This window comes from Mobula birostris, chromosome 32 (assembly GCF_030028105.1).
Source record: "Mobula birostris isolate sMobBir1 chromosome 32, sMobBir1.hap1, whole genome shotgun sequence".
Taxonomy (NCBI): Eukaryota; Metazoa; Chordata; class Chondrichthyes; order Myliobatiformes; family Myliobatidae; genus Mobula; species Mobula birostris.
Genome location: NC_092401.1, coordinates 5,116,322 through 5,136,584, shown reverse-complemented (window position 1 = coordinate 5,136,584; position 20,263 = coordinate 5,116,322). Strand labels below are relative to the sequence as shown.

The 20,263-nt window shown below is 40.1% G+C and overlaps 1 protein-coding gene across 1 annotated transcript in view; it reads left to right on the top strand.

The window, feature by feature from the left end:
- Positions 1–20,263, top strand: part of LOC140191058 (voltage-dependent P/Q-type calcium channel subunit alpha-1A-like) — a 597,550-nt gene that overhangs the window by 529,566 nt on the left and 47,721 nt on the right. Inside the window, exons 43-46 of the mRNA XM_072248133.1 lie at positions 3,459–3,559; positions 7,177–7,286; positions 10,733–10,868; positions 16,182–16,295. Coding sequence (XP_072104234.1) covers positions 3,459–3,559; positions 7,177–7,286; positions 10,733–10,868; positions 16,182–16,295 — 461 coding nt within the window. The remainder of the gene's footprint in view (positions 1–3,458; positions 3,560–7,176; positions 7,287–10,732; positions 10,869–16,181; positions 16,296–20,263) is intronic.

Genomic DNA, 20,263 nt, shown 5'->3' with positions numbered 1-20,263 from the left:
CTTCAAGTAAGGAGACCAGAACTGCACACAGTACACCAGATGCAGCCTCACCAACACTGTACTCCATCTGCCAGACCCTTGCCCCACTCACTTAACCTATCTATATCTTTCTGCAGACTCTCTGTATTCTCTGCACAATTTGCTTTTCCACTCAGTTTAGTATCATAGCAAACTTAGACACACTACACTTGGTTCTCTCTTCCCAATCATTAATGTACATCATGAACAGTTGTAGGCCCAGCACCAACCCCTGCTGCACACCGCTCACCACTAATTGCCAACCAGAGTAACAATCATGTATCCCAACTCTGTTTTTTATTGGTTAACCAATCCTCTATCCATGGCAATACATCACCTCAACTCCATGCAACCTTATCTTATGGACAAGTCTTTTATATGGCATTCGATAAGGTGCTTTTTGGAAATCCAAATAAGTAACGTCCATCTGTTCCCCTCTATCCACTGCGCTTGTTATATCCTCAAAGAACTCCAGTAAGTTTGTCAAACATTACCTGCCTTTGCTGAATCCATGCTATGTCTGCATGATGGATCCATTTCTTTCGAGATGCCTCACTACTTCTTCTTTAATGATAGCTTCAAGCATTTTCCCAACTACGGATGTTAAACTAACTGGCCTATAGTAATCTGCCTTTTCCCTACATCCTTTTTTTGAAAAGTGGTCTGACATTCGCCTTCTTCCAATCTGCCAGGTCCAGAGAATTTTGGTAAGTTATCACCAAAGCCTCAACAAAAACCTCTGCTGTTTCTTTCAGTACCCTGGGATGCATTCCATCAGGACCAGGGGACTCATCTATCCTTAGGCCCACAAGTTTGCTCAGCACTATCTCTTTAGTGATAGCTATTGTATCGAGGTCTTCACCTCCCATCGCATCCATATCACCTCTCTTCGGCATGTTAGATGTGTCCTCCACCATGAAAACCGACACAAACTAGTTATTCAAAGCCTCGGCTATTTCCTCATACCCAATATCAATTCCCCCTCTTGTCCTCCTAGAGACCTATATTCACAATGGCCACCTTTTTCTGCTTTATATAATTATAAGAACTTTTACTATACATTTTTATATTTTGTGCTAGTTTATTTTCATAATCTATCCTCCCTTTCTTTCCTTATTGCTCACTTGGGTCTTTGTTCCTTTTTAAAGTTTTCCCAATCTTCCAGTATCCCATTAGTCTTGGCGACTTTGTACACACAAGCTTTTAGTTTAATGCCTTCCTTTTTTTCCTTAGTTATCCATGGCTGGCTCTCCCCACCCTTGCTGTCCTTGCTTTTAACTGAAATATATTTTTGTTGAGAACCATGAAAAATCTCTTTGAAAGTCTTCACTGTTCCTCAACCGTCCCACCCTTTGTTCCCTTAGCTTGTATTCCAGTCTAACTTACCCAACTCCTCCTTCATCCCATGGTAGTCTCTCTTGTTTACGCCTAGTACACTGGCTTTAAATCAAAATAGTGCACTCTCCATTTGTATGAGAAACTCAATCATACTGTGATCACTCTTTCCAAGAGGATCCCTAACTACAAGATCACTAACTTTACCTGTCGCATTGCACAAAACCAGATCCAAGACAGCACGTTCCCTTGTAGATTCAGTAACATGCTGTTCAAGAAAGCTGTCATGTATGCATTCTATGAAGTCCTCCTCAAGACTGCCTCGACCAACTTGATTCACCCAATCTATGTACAAGTTAAAGACCCCATGACAACTGCTGTTCCATTCTTACATGGCTCAGATATTTCTTGGTTTATTGCCTGTGCCACTGTATGGCCACTAAATCACCGGCCTTGTTATGAATATTGGAGCATTCAGATAAAGTGCCCTTACACTCATTGTGCCTTTAAAATCGGGTAATCTTTGTCTCTTACGCACTTGACCTTTCTCCACTCCACCCTTCCTTTCTTCTTAACTTTTGCTTTTACTTTATCTTTCTCCACACTTTTCCCTTTTATTTTATCCATATTTCTTCAATCTGTTGAACCCCCCCCCCCCGATATTTAGTTTATAACCCTATCCACAACCCTAGTTATGCGATTCACCAGGATCCAGGTCCCATTACAGTTCAGGTGGAGCCCATCCCAATGGAACAGCTCCCTCCTTCCCCAATATTGGTGCCAGTTTCCCATGATTTCAAACCCACTTCTCCCACATCAATCCTTGAGCCATGCATTTTACGCTAATCTTCTTAACCCTGCAGTGTTCCAGGGAACAATTGCTGCTTTGGTGTCTTCATCCTAGATTCTTCATTGCGATTTCTGAGTTCGTTTTCCAAGAGTCATCCTTCCTCAAACTTTTGGCTTAGCTTCTTTTTATAGCTGGTTTATTGTAATCATACCATTCCAGTTCCTCCTCTTCTCCTTATTTTTATCTTAACACTGGACTGATTTATCCTTTTACCTTGGGCAACAGATTATATACATTCCCATGAGGTTAGAACAATACAGGATCAAAGTTTTATTGCGATTCTATACTCACATTAATATATTAATATATGATTGTCTAGAGAATTCTACTCGATTATAAAACTTTCTTTCCATGTAAATCATAAATATAAGAGAAACAGCAAGTGATGACAATGAACTTTTTATTTTCTCTTTATCACTTTGATGCCATGGTTATATTGATTTTCTGGAACTTTATTAAGCACTTTACAACCACAGTAATATTGACGTTTTGCTTTTTATTGTTAACTATGTATTTTCCTACCATTTTATTACTGGAGGAATACAACTGCTTTATCTGGCACAGGTTATAGTTACAGTGTGAAATTCAAAACAGCTGGTTTAACTCATAACATTTGGGTCCACGAGCTGTCCAGGTCAGTGAGGTACTCGGGTGATTTGAACTCTTCCATCCTACAACTGATTCCTCTGGCAAGTGTGTTGTAATCAGCAAAGAAACTAGAAACGGGAGGATTTTGTTTGTCGCACAGCTCAGTGAGGATATAAAACTCACCATCCGGAATGATAAAAGATTCAGTGACAACTCTCACTGGGCACATGCTTAAAGAAATTCACTTTCAGGGTTTTGGGGAAGAGTTCCATGTGTGGGGTAATTTAAAAATAGCTTTTCATTGGGTATGATTGTATTGTAGGATTCTGTAACGAGGCATCTCATTGCACTCAGGTTTTATGTGATAATAGCTTAAACTAATTTAATCTTATCTAATAGGTAACTCCAAAGCTGATTGCTTATGTATTTTGCATTCTGTGGAGTTGCCTTCATGAAAAAGCACCGTGGTTAAAGTAAAATAAGTTGGTCAAAAAATGTATTCACCCTAATGACTGCTTGGGAAAGTTAACCAGTTTTAGGCATTTGGAAGAAAGTAGGTGAAAAACTAACAGAAGTCTGGGGATGGGATGTCAGCAAGTAACTTATAACAAGGTTAACTTTTGTTTCCTGCTTTCTAATTTATCCTCTCACCTTCCCCCTCCTACAGCTACGGATCTCACAGTAGGGAAGATCTATGCGGCCATGATGATCATGGAATACTACCGGCAGAGCAAAGCTAAAAAGCTACAGCTACTCCATGAGGAGCAGGTACTAATGTAGCAGAGAGCATCTATTCAATCAGACTTTATCAGACAGCACCCTAAAAAAAAAAGAGAACTGCAAAACAAAGACTCACCCAGAGAAATAACAAAGCTTTCCTTAATTTGCTCGGCTTACAATTTTGCTTTGTGATGTTTGCTTCTTGCACATTCCCATTCATTGGCCTTCACGTTAGAATTCACAATAGCAGAGAATGGAACTTTCCTTTGGCAATGCTGAGCTTCCAACCTGGTTATTTTTGCATCTCAGCAAATCTGGGGTATCCAAACCATGGAGTATGCATCATTCGACCTTCCTATCTGGTTCCTCTTCATGTTACTTTCTGATGGTGGCAGGCTTGCGGTGTTTGAAATGGGTCGATCCAAGAGCAAAACTGCATTGCAGCACAAGCATTAGTTAATATCAGGATGTTGAAATGCAAAGGGAACAAGACTCAATCTTTGAGAGGCAGAAATTTGACTTCAAACAGTGCAATGAAGACACAATGTGATATCAGCTGTGATAGTCTACCACTTCCAATTCATTTCTATTGTCTCCAAAGGAGAATACCCAGCCTCCGCTTTACGTCACATTTAACACAGTCAACCAAGGAAAAAAATACAAGGAAATTGCTCCTGAGGATCCATAGTTGGAAGATAAATCTCAACACTTCTCCAGATCCTTGGACTGGAGTTAAACATATTTAACAAATGTTTGTATTTCAGTGATATCTTTCATGGTGTGCTGGTAGTGGAGGAAGCAAAAGTTTAAGGTGGTAGATGGATGTCAGTCAAGCAATCTGCTTTGTCCTAGATGGTGTCAAGCTTTGAATGTTGTTGAATCTTGTGAACATTTTTTTTTTAAATAAGACCTCTGAATTTTCTCAGAGGATATTAGTGCTTGTAGATTTTCCATACATTTCTCACTGATTTGTTTTCTGTAGTTAATTCTTCCATGTCAGGATCCTATTTATTTTGAATGCTTTGTGACCTCACATAGTGCACATGTATGAAACTGGGCCAGTTGCTGCTCCTAGTCATAGATTAACGTGGTGTTAAAGTTATCCACCAATAACCAGTGTTACAACTGAAGACGACAAGCCTTAAAATGCGCTCAACAATATTAAGTATTACTTAAAACACTTTAAAGCATCTTTCACATCCCTTCCTAGACACACCAAAGTGCTTTACAGTCAATTAAGTACTTCAACATTGGGGTCACTCTTGGATTTGAAGCTAATGCCCAATTCACGCACAGGAAACTCCAATATGCAGCTACATGATGCAAGTCAGTGTCTTCAGCAAAAGGGGGAGAGGAAGGATCAGTTTGACAAATACTGCTAAACATCTCTCTCTCTAGAAATTTGACTCAATGTGTACAAATACTGGTATGGCATATCCTGCTTTTGGTTTATTATCACAAGCCAGTTTTAACATTTAAGGTCATTCAGACCTTAGACAGCCATGTCAAACATAGTTTGTAAGCAACCAAAATTTGTTGAGATTGCCAAACTAATTTTATGCAAATGAAACTGCTATTCAATTAATAGTTGGTTGAACTAAGTTGCTCAGGTGTTGACGTTGATTTTGACTGGGCAGTTTGTCAGTTCACATTGGCTCATTGGTAAAAGGAGTTTCGAAGAGAGTTTTATGCCAAATTACGGTCTTCCACAATGGCATCAAAAAAGTTTATTCTTTTTGTTTTTGCCAACCTACATTGTCAATCAAAAAAGGAGTTTCATCTTGAAGACTGTTCGGAAAATGATGGAGAAAGGTTTACCCCGGATTTCATTTCTGCATCTTGCCTTCAAAGCACTGAAGAGATGCTAGTTACCTGCATGATCTTTTTTTTAAATGAATGCTTTGGGTTCAGATGACATTCATTTACTCAGGATGGTCATTTAACATTAAATCTGTCAGAAGATTGTGAAATCTTCCAAATCAAATTTAAGACATTTACCAAATTTAAATTACTGTCCTCGGGAGCTTCTTCCAATCAATTGTAAAGCACATAGGAATTCCAGGAGTCAAACTGTATCCCAATTTCACCTTAACACGAGGAATTCTGCAAATGCTGGAAATTCAAGCAACACACATCAAAGTTGCTGGTGAACGCAGCAGGCCAGGCAACATCTCTAGGAAGAGGTACAGTCGACGTTTCAGGCTGAGACTCTTCGTCCTGAAACGTCAATCGTACCTCTTCCTAGAGATGCTGCCTGGCCTGCTGCGTTCTCCAGCAACTTTGATGTGTGTTGCTCCCATTTTCACTTTGCTTAGTTACCCTGGTTTTTCAGTCAATAGGTAAATGACCTGCTAATGGTCCACTGCCATTGTTGTTCTGAAGTCATCTCCTAGGAAGGCTGTTATATTGGTGTGAGGTGTGTGTCTCCTTTCCTTGTCCCAAGAGTGGATAATGGTTTCTCCCTCTTCTTCCTGCAAAAGGGCATGGGAACATGAACCATAGGAACACGGGACAATATAATGTAACATAGTCTTTGCTAAACTTCTAGTTAGAACTTGGAGACACAAGAGACCGCAGATGTTGGAATCTGGAGCAACAAGAACAAATTCAGTGGATGAGGCAGCATCTGTGGAGGGAAATAAACAATTGACATATGGGTCTCATCCCAAAATGTTGACTGTTCACAGATGCTGCCTGACCAGCTGAATCTCCTCCAGCACTTTATTTTATTTTGACCTTGTTAGGGCAGTCTTCAGTCCATTGAAAATGATGACCTTTCTGAAGTTTAACCATGAGGTGTGGGTGGCAAGGCCGATTTTTATTGACCATTTCCAAATTAACCTCTGTTTCACGGGCCAAAAAAAGAATCAGCCAGATAGCTTTGGGTCTGCACCCAACCTTATGCCAGATCAGGTCAGGCTTAGAGGGTAAGAGGAGCATTGAATTAATGTCATTTTGCAACATCCTGCTAATTTAATGCTCACCATTACTGGCATTAGTTCATGTGAGATGTATTCAATAGGTATCAAGTTCCCCATCTGAGATATGAACTCTGCCCCTAGGCAGTCTATCAAACATAATGGAATCTTTTATCCCCCATTATTTCTTTGGAGGCTATCTTCAAGGAGCACAATGATATTTTTAAGGAGACGTTCTTTGGGTATGTTTTTTTGACATTTGTTCTGAAGTCTGAAAGCAATTTATTTGAGCTTTGCATGGACAGCTTTGATTGTCTATGTCTTGTCATGGAAAGAGAAATATCTGGTCTTCAGTCTGATCGCACTGAATCTCTTCCTAACTTCAGGCATAGGAAGCTACTCTCCCTCTTCCACCACCTCAGTCTAAACCTCCCCCATGATACAAATAAGATTTCTACATCAAAAATGTTTTCATAAGCTAAGTTTTCCCTATGCATTATGACTAATGTGACAGAAAACCTGATTCCTTTTTATGTAATATTTATAAGCAGTAATTTATGTGTATATTTAGGGTATGACTTAGACAGCTCGCACAGGACTATGGTGTTAAATGACCTCCTTTTTCCCAGAATCCACAGGGACCTGGGAAGTAAATGAATCTTCTTTGGCATCACATTCTGAATCTGATATCTTCATTCCCATAAGTCTGTCTGATGCCAGCCCTAGGCCATGTTATATCTCACACAGAATCGAACGCCATTACTATTTCAGCGCATGGAGCCACCGTCACCTACCCAGGAGATGGATCCAGGGCAGAGCACTTTGCCGGAGCAGCAGCACCTATCTGGGAATGCCCTGTAAGTTCCAATGCCAACGAGTTCATTCATAATGTAATCCATGGATTTAACAGGCCAAGAGGATTAGATGCTGCAAAGTTGAGAGTGGATTATTAGGTTAATCACAAATCCCCAAGTAAATCCCCTACTGGAACTATTGTGCAGAAAAATCACTCAGTTAGTGACATACGTAAATTATGTTTACACTTAAATTGTACAGCTGTAACTTATTTCTTTAGTTTTGCTTTATTCCACCTCAAGAGTCAGGAGGGTGAGCTGATCTACATTAATATGATTGACATCACTATTTATCTGACCTTCTGTGGGATCCATGGGCTACAAGGTAAAAAAAGACATTTACTGCTCACTCTCACTCAACCAGTCACTGAGAGGTATTTCCACCAAATTCACTGTGCTCTTTAGAAACAATCAAAAACAGAAATTAAGTCCTGGTATGATAGTTGAGAATAATATTTGTAATTGTCCTCTGTGATTGGAATTTTCATTGGGATACTAAATCTCCAATGGTAATTATATTTGCATCCTATCCAAATTTGGTTTTAGATATAGGTACATAATCAGATTGGGATTTGTGGGTCCTGAGTTCAGATTAGGATTTGAACTCACTTGGGTTATATACCCATTTCAAGTTAGGACTTTTTTTTTTTTTTTTTTTTTTACTTGATTTGTGCCTTAAAATCCAAATGCACATGTTGACGATGTTGCAATTTGCTTCACTGATATTTCTAAACTTCCTGAGATGATTGAAATAGATATTCAGTATCAGAGGATTCAGACCACATTCCACACTGTTTAATGATTCACGTGAACTTCTTCCTAGTCCTAGTCATCTCACTCACATCGATATATCCCTCTATTCTTTTACTCCCTTGAATGTATATTCTGCTTTTCCATTTACCATTTGATACATTTGCCTCCACCACTCCCTTTAGGAGTGAGTTCCACACATCCACCACTATTTTTTCTAAACTTTGTAATTTCTTTGCTCTTTCAATCCTTTAATTAATTGGATCATCAATATCTCTAACTGAGAAAGTAGTGCTGGACCAACAAGACTGAGAATGGGAGGTTACACTTGTGCCTGTGAGGTTAAGGTTACATACAGAATTCAGAAAAAAAAATGCTCCCAAGTGCTATTAGCTCAATTAGCCTTTGAAGACTTTACTGCTCAAGTTTCTGTATTTCCTCAGTAATATGCTGAACTGTTACTGCAGGAGAAATTCTTTTATGCTCCAAAGCATGCATCTCTGCTGTTACACTCTTCAGAGTCATTTCTGTTTAATCCAAGGTAGTGCAGCTTTCCACTGAGACTGAGATTATGTCAGTCTATATCTGAATAGAGTTCCACATTTCCAAATGATCTTGGATTAAATCTCAAACCCATGCATAAAATTTGCAGAGCAATAACACGAAGACTAACTGTAAATACGGTTTTACACTCCCAACGAGCCTTCTCCCACCCTGCTGTATCTAATCCTAATTCCACAGCCCTTCTCTCTAGTGTGTGGATGTTGCCACCACAGGTATCAGTTTGCTGAGTGCTGATTATGATGCAAGTTCCACTAGAAATTGTTAAAGGTGCCACATAACCAGATGTTGTTATGGCTGCCAGAAGTGGCTTTCTCAGAGTTGGCTAAAACCAGAAGTTCCTTGGTTGGTTCTATGGCCAGTGACAATCCTCTATGATATTACCAAAAGGAGCCAACTCCAACTTTTACGCATGAAACTACCGAGTTGCCAGAAAAAAAAACATACTTCTTATTTGTGTCCTTCAGGGAATACTATCTGTCATCATAAGCTACTCTGGCCTACATGGATAAGGTTGTCTCTGAACTGCCCCAGAAAACTATTCAGTTTAAGTACAGTTCGGGAGACTATAAAAGCACGCCTTGCCACCACAGGCCCACACCTTATGGGGGAATAAACAGTCCAGTTTTCTGCTTTCCTATTAATTCTATCCATGTTTATTATACTGGCTCTCCAAGCATGTGGAGTTGAAAATTCTCCTTTTTGCTTTTAAACCTTCCAATCTTCTTAACAAAAAGCAAGAGGCAAAAGCTTGCAGGAGGTAGTATGGAGCCAATAAAAGGCCCAAGTAATTAGTGTACCAGAGGAATGAATTTTCATTATTTTCCTTCCTCATTAAGACAGTGATACTAATTACACAATTTCCTCAATCTCAAACTGAAACACTCCAGTCTGCCTGTTTACCTTGGGGATCTTTGTCAGCATGGACCAGTTTGGGCAAAGAGCCTTTTTCAATGCTGTGTAACTCTGACTCGACTAATGCACCCTTCGCATGTGCACACTTTATTATAAAAAGCAGATGCCATTGTCTATATCACCCAATGAAATACTCAAAGCATAGTTGTTGCAAAATGTAGGAAATATATATATATATATATATATATATATATATATATATATATATATATATATATATATATATATAAAAACAGTTGCATAGAAATAAGAAGCTAAATATACTAAACTGAGGAATGCCTTTTGAGCATATGTTTTTCCACTTGTATCACCAATTGTAATGCAAATCTTCCCAAATTTACAATAAGATTCTAAACATGAACAGTTCACAAAATGGAAATACAGCCACCCAGTAATATACTTCAATAAAAATACAGACCAATCAAGGGGAACATGTTAAATCAATCATTCAGGTTTCTCTGCAAAATGAAAGCTTTCACCCAGTTCTGAAGAAGGCCTTTGCCACTCTGACCACGATTTTACTCCGTGCGGACTGCAGTGGTGGCCTCAATTGAAATAATTCATGCACAGAGATCCAATAGTGACTAGGCCCTGCCATAAGAAGTTAGTTCACACACATAGACATACACAGACATGATCATGCCCACACCCTCTTTGCAGTGAACTGTGCAATGGCTGTTCCTTGAAGGCAATGGAATGGAGTCCGAAGTCCACCTCCAACTAGGCAGGATTAGAGCCACCCTCTAATTCTCCACCTCATATGAGGCAATGGGCAGCGTAGTAGAAATGGCCTTTGAGAAATGGTCTATAGTCAGATACTGGCTAGAGAGCTTTATATTGTTTCTAAACACTCCTATTGGTTTCAGAAAATGTCACAGTATTTGGCACTCACCCCTCACCTTGATAAATCACAAGATCAGCTGAATGAGGGTGTAGGATGTATTGCTTTAGAAAGGGTAGCTTCCTTCAATTAACTTTTGCACATTGTTTCCTCCATATTCTTTGCTATGATTGTTACCCTGAGAAACATCCATGAGAAGCGCCACTTCTCTTTAAGTCAATTTCTGTGTTCCAGTGTAGAAGGATACACTATTGCTCCCTGAAGCTTCTGTTTAACATCTCACAAGCAAGGTGATGTACTAAGATGTTCTGCCTGGTATTGACTAGTTTCATTATTATGTGTACTGATGTCCTTACTAAAGGCATGATTCCTCTGCCCAAAGACCACAGGATGGGATTATGAAGGAGAGTCAATCTTGGGTCACAGATCGAGCTCAAAAAATGTTTCAGCAGACGGGGGCATGGAGTCCTGAAAGAGGTCGATCTGAGGAGATAGAAGACACTCGGCCAAATTCTCAGGTACAGGTTGTCAGAACATATCTCAAGTTGCATTACTTAATACTGCAGAATTAATTAGCATACTTTATTTCTTGTAGTCATTTGTATCAAGCGGTCAGTGGCCATCCACACAGAAATCCAGTTTGAGAGAAGCTCATTAACAGCACTTCTAAATGACAGTGGCTTCCTCTGCCATGCATACCTGATTGGATGGCCTAGCATTTGTGGTCAGTAATGAGATGAACTCAAACAAAAACCTGCCCATGATAATGTAGTGGTCTTCTGGCAATGAATTTTCCTAGGTGTAAATTCACGCTCAGTGGCTGTGATGTAATGAAGCACTTCAGGTAATTGGCACAAAAAATATCAAAGGGGAGTTGAAGGCATACGTGAAAGAGAATAAGTCACAGGACCACAGCAAATAAGGAACTAATAGGCTGGTAATCCTTACAGCTAACATGGACCCATGGGCTAAATGAATTCCTTGGTGTCATTAGAAGTAATAGCTGGCTGGCTACCCAAGTAAAAAGTTCTCACAGCCCATAAAAAGTGCAATAATTGAAAAGCAAAGTAACACGTACACTGGAAATCTCAAATAAGGGCAAAAATGTTGGAGATATCCAGCTGATCAAGCAGCAGCTCTGGAGAGAGAAGCAGATTTAACATTTCAGTTTGAGGACAACCTGAGCCACCAAATACTCTAGTACTTTTGTTTATATGCTGAAATATCATCGATAATAGTATTTTGTATGCAAGTGAATTAAAATGTACATACCTAAAGACACACAAGAGACTCCAGATGCTGGAATCTGGAGCTATAAACAACCTGGAGGAAATCAGCCAGTTAAGCAGCATATCTGGAGGGAGGGGTCCTGATGTAAAGTCTCAATGCGAATCATTAACAATGCTCTCTCCTCTCACCCCCCCCCCCACTGAATTATTCCAGTAGATTGTTACTAAAAGTCAAATCTTTGGACATGATAACTTTACCTGACAGGACCTGGGATAAGGACACGATTATGATTTCAGTTCAGGTTTGAGTGCAACATCTAGTTTGCAAATTTCCAATGATTGCTTTTGAATTGAGTGCACAAGGCTGCAAACACACCTCATGAAGGAATTTTGAATCAAAGAATTGCAAAGATTTATGAATTATTCAACCTATGCATAAGAATGCCATAGTTATTGCTGGAGTGATAATGGTGAATGCCATTATTTAAAAATTAGAATTTCTCCATAGGCTGTTGTTCGCAGTCATGTTATTAACAAAAAAATCCAGACCTGGCTGCTTTCTACAAGTCTAATGCAAGTTGGTGGTTGCGCACTTAAAATATTTACTAATTTGTTACCCAAGACATCAAATGCTGAATTGCTGAATGATTCACTGGTTAATCTAGATATATAACACATCTAAGCCTCATCACTTTTTCCTAATTTAAAAACTTGCTTATATAGCACCTAGTCACATCTCTTGTAAACATACCAAAGTGCTACAGATGGGGTGAAGTACTTTGAAATGCATTGAACGTTGTAATGCAGGCAAATATGAGTTGTTTTAATGTACACGTGATAGAAGGTGGCTGTTCCTGTTAGTGTTGATCAGGATAACATTCATGTGGTTTGATTCATAACATTGTTTATTTTCTAGCATTACCTGGGTATTGCTGGTGATGGGGGAGGTAGCAAGTGAACTAGAGAGAGGATCTGTAGACATGGGGTGGCAGTGGCACAGTAACATAGCAGTTCGCATATCACTATCACAGCGCCAGTGACCTGGATTCCATTTGGTCGTTGTACGTTCTCCCCATGACCACATGGGTTTCTTTCACCTGCTCCAGTTTCCTCCCACATTCCAAAGACAAAGGTTATAGGTTAATTAGTCAGATGGGTGTAATTGGGCAGCGAGAGTTCGTTGGACCAGAAGGGCCTGTTACCAGTGCTGTATCTCTAAATAAAATAAATGAAACCTCAAGATCTACTAATTGGGGATTATCAAGGTAGATGAAGGAATGGAGTTGGATGCCTAGAATTTGGGGAAAAGGTCCTAAAATAAAACTAAAGTCAAACTGTACATGCTGGAAATTTGGAGCAAAATGCTGGCGGAACTCAGCCTGTCAGGTCACATCTCCGGAGGGAAATGACAGTTTAGTCAACATTTTAGGTTCCCTTCATCTGGGCAGATAAAGGTTTGGCCTAAAAAATCAGCTGTTTATTTCCCTCCATATAGGCATCTGTTAGTCTCATGAGACCATGGATTTGCGCCTTGGAAAATTTCCAGGGCGCAGGCCTGGGCAAGGTTGTATTGAAGACCAGCAGTTGCCCATGCTGCAAGTCTCCCCTCTCCACGCCACCGATATTGTCCAAGGGAAGGGCACTAGGGCCAATACAGCTTGGCACCAGTGTCGTCGCAGAGCAATGTATGGTTAAGTGCCTTGCTCAAGGACACACACGCTGCCTCAGCCAAGGCTTGAACTAGCAACCTTCAAATCACTAAACCAACGCCTTGACCACTTGGCCAGGCGCCAACACTTTCCCTCCATAGATGCTGCCTTAACCCACCAAGTTCCTCCAGCATTTTGTGTTTTTCCATTAAACTGGACACTCAACATTCAGAACAGAGATAATCAGAAATTTCTACATGTGGGGGTAGAGAATCCTTGCAATTCTCTACCAAAGAGTACTGTGAAGACTTGAGTATGTTTAAAATAAGGATGATAGATTTTTTAGATATTGAGGGAAACAAGGGGTTATTACAGGAAACTAATAGTGAGGTAGACACCAGTTATGTTCTTATTGAATGTAATATTGTTAGCAACATTGTGAAACTCCATAATGCAGAGAATTCAGTAAATACTTTGCAGGTCAGACACAAAGAAACAGAATTCTCTCCAACCAATGAGCTTCCATCAGAACTGTGAAAAGTCAGGAACATGAAGAGGAAGCAGGTAGTGGAGGACACTACAAAAGGAAAGGTTTGCAATGGGACAGGGGCAGGAGAGATTAGGTACTTTAAAGGGTGGTGAAATAAATCAGATTCAGCTTTATTACTACTAATGCATGTTGTGAAATCTGTTGTTTTGTGGAAGTGAAAGCAGGTGAGATTAGGAAACAGAAGAGTCTAGAAACAAAAGACAATGGGTGAAGTAGAATCAAAATCATTGAATCTAGAAGTTGTCATGTGCCTACAGTAAAAATGAGGTCACATTACTTTAGAATGCACTGCCCTTCATTGGAATTGGGAAACAATGCAGGTCGTCCATCTCTGCCTGTCCATATGGTCACATACAGATATAGAAGGATTCATCATTGCCGTTTCCGTAACGATACTTCTTACCAGTCAAGCGCATTAGCCCTGAGCTGAACCCCCAAACCTGGAAGACCGATGGATCACTACCCTTTGACCTGTTTGGAACAGGAGACCCTGCCAACAGCCAAAGCACAAGACCCTGACTCCAGCCAACATAGCTCTCCAGGCCATTGAGGCATGCAAGCCTCTAAACCCTACAAGGTTTTGGTCCTCTTGAAGGTTCATTGGAATAGTGGCAGTGTTTCAGACAGGGAGAGAGGTGTGTAACAGTCAAACTAACACACTGTATGGATTCCACAAAGCAGTCATCCAGCCCATTTTGGGTCTCCCTTATACAAAGCAACTCACGTGCAAATCAACAAATACATTACATAAAACTGAATGAAAGTTAAGGCAAACTACTCTAAAATCTGTATGGAGTGCCGGAATGCTGCGAAGAAAAGAAAGGAAAACAACTGCAGGTGATTGTCATCAAGCATTTTGTTCAGGTATTTGGGATAGCATGTCAGGAAACAACATATTCTTCCTGTAACATACATGCCATTGATATTATTGGTCAAAGTGAGAGAACAATCCTTTAGTGGGGTGCAAAAGGCAAAAATTAATGAAGCAAAAAGATTTGCCTTTCTGTAGCAACTTTGACAACCACAGTATGTCCAGAAGATTTTACATCCAGTGAAGTACTTCTTTTAAGTGTAGTTACTTGTGTTTCAGGAAATGGTGCAGGCAACTTTGTTTTTAACTATTCCTTTTCTGGGGATACGTACAGTACGTCACTGGTGATCAATGTTTATTCTTCATCCCTAACTGCCCTTCAGAAGGTGGTGATGAGCCAATTTAGGACTGGATAAACTGATGGCTAGTTTTTGAGATGTTGATTCAAGAACAAAGATTGGACCAAGGCACTATGGAAAGCCCACGTAGTGATCTCCAGACCAGTATTGTGGGGTCTTTTACATAACAGAGCTAATATTAACACTAAAGTTAATGAAGAATAGTGGACAACTGGGTTGTGGGAGTGACAGAAAGGGAGAGAGCATAACTCCAAATTGAACCCTCATTTTGCCTGATCTGAAAGTGTTCTACACTATTACTGAAGATAGAAGATGGTGAAATTTTCAATCCCCTGGCCCAATAGCCCTACAAAGCCAATGAGTTAAAAGTTTATCATATGTTGTAAATAGTTAAATCAGTTGAAAATATCGAGACCTTAGTCATGACAGTGACTATACCTGTTCAGGCACCCAATTAAAATGATGGTGAGGATACAAGACTCATTGAAAACACTGATTCATTGCTGCAAATTTATCCAACATCATTGCTATAAAGTTCTTCTTTATCCTGCATATCTCATTCCAAAATTAACTCAAGAAATATCTTTATGGAGTATTATCATCACCTTAGGAACTGCAGCATTTCAAGAAAACATCTCAACAAAACCTTCTCAAAAGGCAGCAAAATCAACAATTCTTCTTCCTCCAAGAGTTCAGCCAAGTTGAGTGAAACAAACACAGCTGCATCATGATTCCCTAACAACTGCTGACTCAGCTGTCAATTTTAAATATAAAATTGATGGATCTTCAAGAACCACAAGCACTAAGTAAATGGGGAATGACTGGATATTTTGAAGCAATACATATCCTGTTTTCTAGAGGGTGTAATAAGTTAGATCTCAAGTCAACCAGGATTTCATTGAATAAGCATGAAGGGCTGAATAGCCTTGTTCATCCGTTCCTTGTTAGTTGGCAAAGAACAACTAAAGCTGGCCTTGCCAACTTTCCATAAATGATGAAAATTAAACAATCAGTGTGCAGGCTAATTATCTGGTGGAAGAACCAATCAAAAATTCCCCTCTCCTTTCAAGTTTGTTTCTGTGAACACATTGGGCAGGTGATGGAGTATACACCTGGCAAACACACATTCAGGAGCAGCAGAGAGTACGAGGAGCCTTCTGGTTCACTCAAGTACAGCTGTGGCTGATGTTTCCTCCCCTTTAATACCCCCCCAAATTTGGCTTTGTCTTGCAGGCTGTGGAGATGCAAGAAATGGGGAGGGACGCCTACTCGGACAGCGACCATTATCTCCCGATGGAAGGCCAAAGTCGAGCATCCTCCATGCCACGACTACCAGCAGGGAACCAAGTGAGCTCAGTGAGACTTACTCTGCTGCGTCCTCTATCGCGTGCCATTAATATAACTCTTTCAATGTGACCTATGCCAATGAGTACATACCCAAAAGCATTACCGGAGAAATCATTAGGTTCCAAAATAAGCCGAAAGGAATTGTTCTTTCAGTTTATGCGCACAAAAGCTAGAAACTAATAAATGAGAAGGAATTTATCCTCAATAACTAGGATTAGGCAGCAGCTCCCAAATTGCTATTCACTTCTGAAATCTGAAGACACAAGAGACAGCAGATAAGACTACAAGGCCTTAAGACATGGGAGCAAAATTGGCCCATTTGGCCTATCAAGGCTGCTCCGCTATTCCATCATAGCTGATTTATTATCCCTCTCCTGCCTCCTTCCCATAACGTTCAACATCCTTACTGATTAAGAACTTATCAACCTCCATTTTTAAATATACCCAATGACTGGGCCCCATAGTCCTCTGTGGCAATGAATTCCACAGATTCACCACCCTCTGTCTAAAGAAACTGTAACTCATCTCTGTTCTAATGGTAAATCCTTCTATTCTGAGGTTCTGCCCTCTGGTTCTAGACTCCCTTACTATAAGAAACATCCCCTCCACATCCACTCTATCCAGGCCTTTCAATATTCAATAGGTTTTAATAAGGTCACCAACTTATTCTTCTAAACTCCAGCAAGTACAGGCTCAGAGCCGTCAAACAGCATCAAAAGATGATGAAATCTGGAGGAACTTAGTTGAGGTAAAGCAATAGTCGGTATTTCAGGTCAAGATCTGCAGGCTTTGACCCAAAATACTGATCTCCACATATGCTGCTTGACCTGCTAAGTTCTTCTGGCAGGTTATTTTTCACTTCAGAAATGTTACACTTTTGATTTTGGTGGAATTCAACTTCAGAAATAGAATACAATTTCTACTGGAAACTATTGATGTGTAGGGAGAGCATTAGCTGGGTCTATCTGGGAAGATATTTTGATTTTTGGAAATTTTTGCTGAAAATTTCACCTGTCAAGCCAAGCAGAGAACCAACATTTTAGTGCAGTGCATTGAGACCTGAACTCTGACTTATGCAGTGAAAGAGTGTGATCTCAAATGCTGAATAGGAATACAACCAAGAGTAGGAATACTTTTAAATAAAGGTGTTCTCCTTGGCAAATGCAACACTGAAAGAGTTAAAGTGGGATGATTGTTAGATTTAAAAAAGAAATTGTTTGCTTTTTTCCCTTCAGCATGTTTTCAGTTCTTTTTTAGTTTCACAGACATTCCTATAATAGGGAAAGCGTCCTACTTACCAACATTAAACATGTGATAAGCATCTGTTTTGTGATGATTGACAGAGGACACTTAAGGTTTGACTAGACTTCTGACATGGTGAATGGCCTTCAGTAACTAATAATCCACTCAGATGGTGGCCAATAAATATAACACTACAATCAAGAAGAAACAAAAGAAACAAGAGAACTGACCACCTGTTAGACCAACATCAGAGGGAATAAATGTACATTTCCTAGAGTGCTAGGCTATAACTCTGAAGTTACCATACAGATAGGCACTTAGACCCACCAATTCACAAACTATTTTAATTAATTTGGTTGATGGAATAAAACGTCATACTTCCAAATGATGATGCTAAATTAGCTGGGATTGTGAGTAACTAACAGTATGCTAGTTTAAAATAAATTAAATTAAGTAAATGGGCAAGTACTATGACAAATGGGATATAATGTGAAAGTGAGGTATTTCATTTTGGTGCATGGAAGGAAAGCAGTAAATTTTTAAATGAAATGTTGATATTTAGATAGACCAGTTGACCTCGTATGCACATCATTGGGAACAGCAAGCAATTAGGAAGGCAAATGTAATGTCAGTCTTTATTACAGAAGCATATCAGTGTAACTAAGTAGTACCTTAGTGAAGCTATACCTGGGGTATGATGTTCAGTGTGGTCTTCTTACCTAAAAAAGGATGTACATAATGGAGAGGGTGTGCAAGATTCACTAGATTGTTCCTGGCATGATGTGTTTGCCACGTGAGTAGAGGGTGAATCAGCTGGGCCCATATTCCATTAAATTTACAAATTTGAGAAATTAGTCACTGAAACTTTATTTCCACCCCCCCCCCCAATTTTATGGCTTTATAGGGCAACTACAAGGAGGATATTTACACTGGTTGAGGAGTCTAGAACCAGCTATCACAGTTGAAGTATTAAATTTAGGCTATTTAGGGCTGAGATAAAGAGAAATCTCTTCAGTCAGCAAGAACTAAATCTCTAGAGTTTGCCATTCCAGAGAGCTGTACAGGCATGCACATTGAATTTAGATTATGAAGACACGTGGTCCTCTTTTATTGTCATTTAGTAATGCATCCATTAAGAAATGATATAATATTTCCTCCGGTGTGATATCACAAAACACTGGACAGACCAAGACTGAAAAAACTGACAAAACCACATAATTATAACATATAGTTACAACAGTGTAACAATACCATAACTTGATGAAGAAGTCCATGAGCACAGTAAAGTTTAAAGTTTCTCAAATGTCCCACATCTCACGCAGACGGGAGAAGGAAGAAAAACTCTCCCTGCCATGCCGACCACAATCCGACTCCGAGTCATCCAAAAACTTCGAGCTCTGATCAGCTCTCCGACACCAAGTACTGAGCGGCATCTCTGTCTGAACGATTCGACCTCCTTCTCGGTCGCCAAAAGCAGGCAAGGACGGGGATTTTGAGGCCTACCCTCCGAAAGATTCCCAACCACGCAGTAACGACAGCAGCGAACAAGAGTTTCAGAAATTTCTCCAGATGTTCCTCTGTGCTTTCACATCCATTCTCCATCAAATCAGAATTGTCCACGGCCCCTATTTAACAGATACTTTATCATTTTTCACCAGAGGGCTGCGCACACGCAGGTGTGCCGCCATCTTCTCCTCCCAAGGTTATTCAACCTTGACATTAAGGGAATAAGAACATAAGACAAAGGAGCAGAAGTCGGCCATTCAGCCCACCGAGTCTGCTCCGCCATTTTACCATGAGCCGATTCAATCTCCCATTTAGTCCAACTCCCGCACCTTCTCACCATAAGCTTTGATGCCCTGGCTACTCAGATACCTATCAATCTCTGCCTTAATTACACCCAATGACTTGGCCTCCATTGCCACCCGTGGCAACAAATTCCATAGATTCACCACCCTCTGGCTAAAAAAAATTTCTTCGCATTTCTGTTCTGAATGGGCGCCCTTCAATCCCCAAGTCATGCCCTCTTGTACTAGACTCCCCCATCATGGGAAACAACTTTGCCACATCCACTCTGTCCATGCCTTTCAACATTCGAAATGCTTCTATGAGGTCCCCCCTCATTCTTCTAAACTCCAAGGAATACAGTCCAAGAGCGGACAAACATTCCTCATATGTTAATCCTCTCATTCCTGGAATCATTCTAGTGAATCTTCTCTGTACCCTCTCCAACATTAGTACATCCTTTCTTAAATAAGGAGACCAAAACTGCCCACAGTACTCCAAGTGAGGTCTCACCAGCGCCTTATAGAGCCTCAACATCACATCCCTGCTCCTATACGCTATTCCTCTAGAAATGAATGCCAGCATTGCATTCACCTTCTTCACCACCGACTCAACCTGGAGGTTAACCTTAAGGGTATCCTGCACGAGGACTCAAGTCCCGTTGCATCTCAGAAATTTGAATTCTCTCCCTATTTAAATAATAGTCTGCCCGTTTATTTCTTCTGCCAAAGTGCATAACCATACACTTTCCAACACTGTATTTCATTTGCCACTTCTTTGCCCATTCTTCCAATCTATCTAAGTCTCTCTGCAGACTCTGTTTCCTCAGCACTACCGGCCCCTCCACCTATCTTCGTATCATCAGCAAACTTAGCCACAAAGCCATCTATTCTATTCCATAATCTGAATCGTTGATGTACAACGTAAAAAGAAGCGGCCCC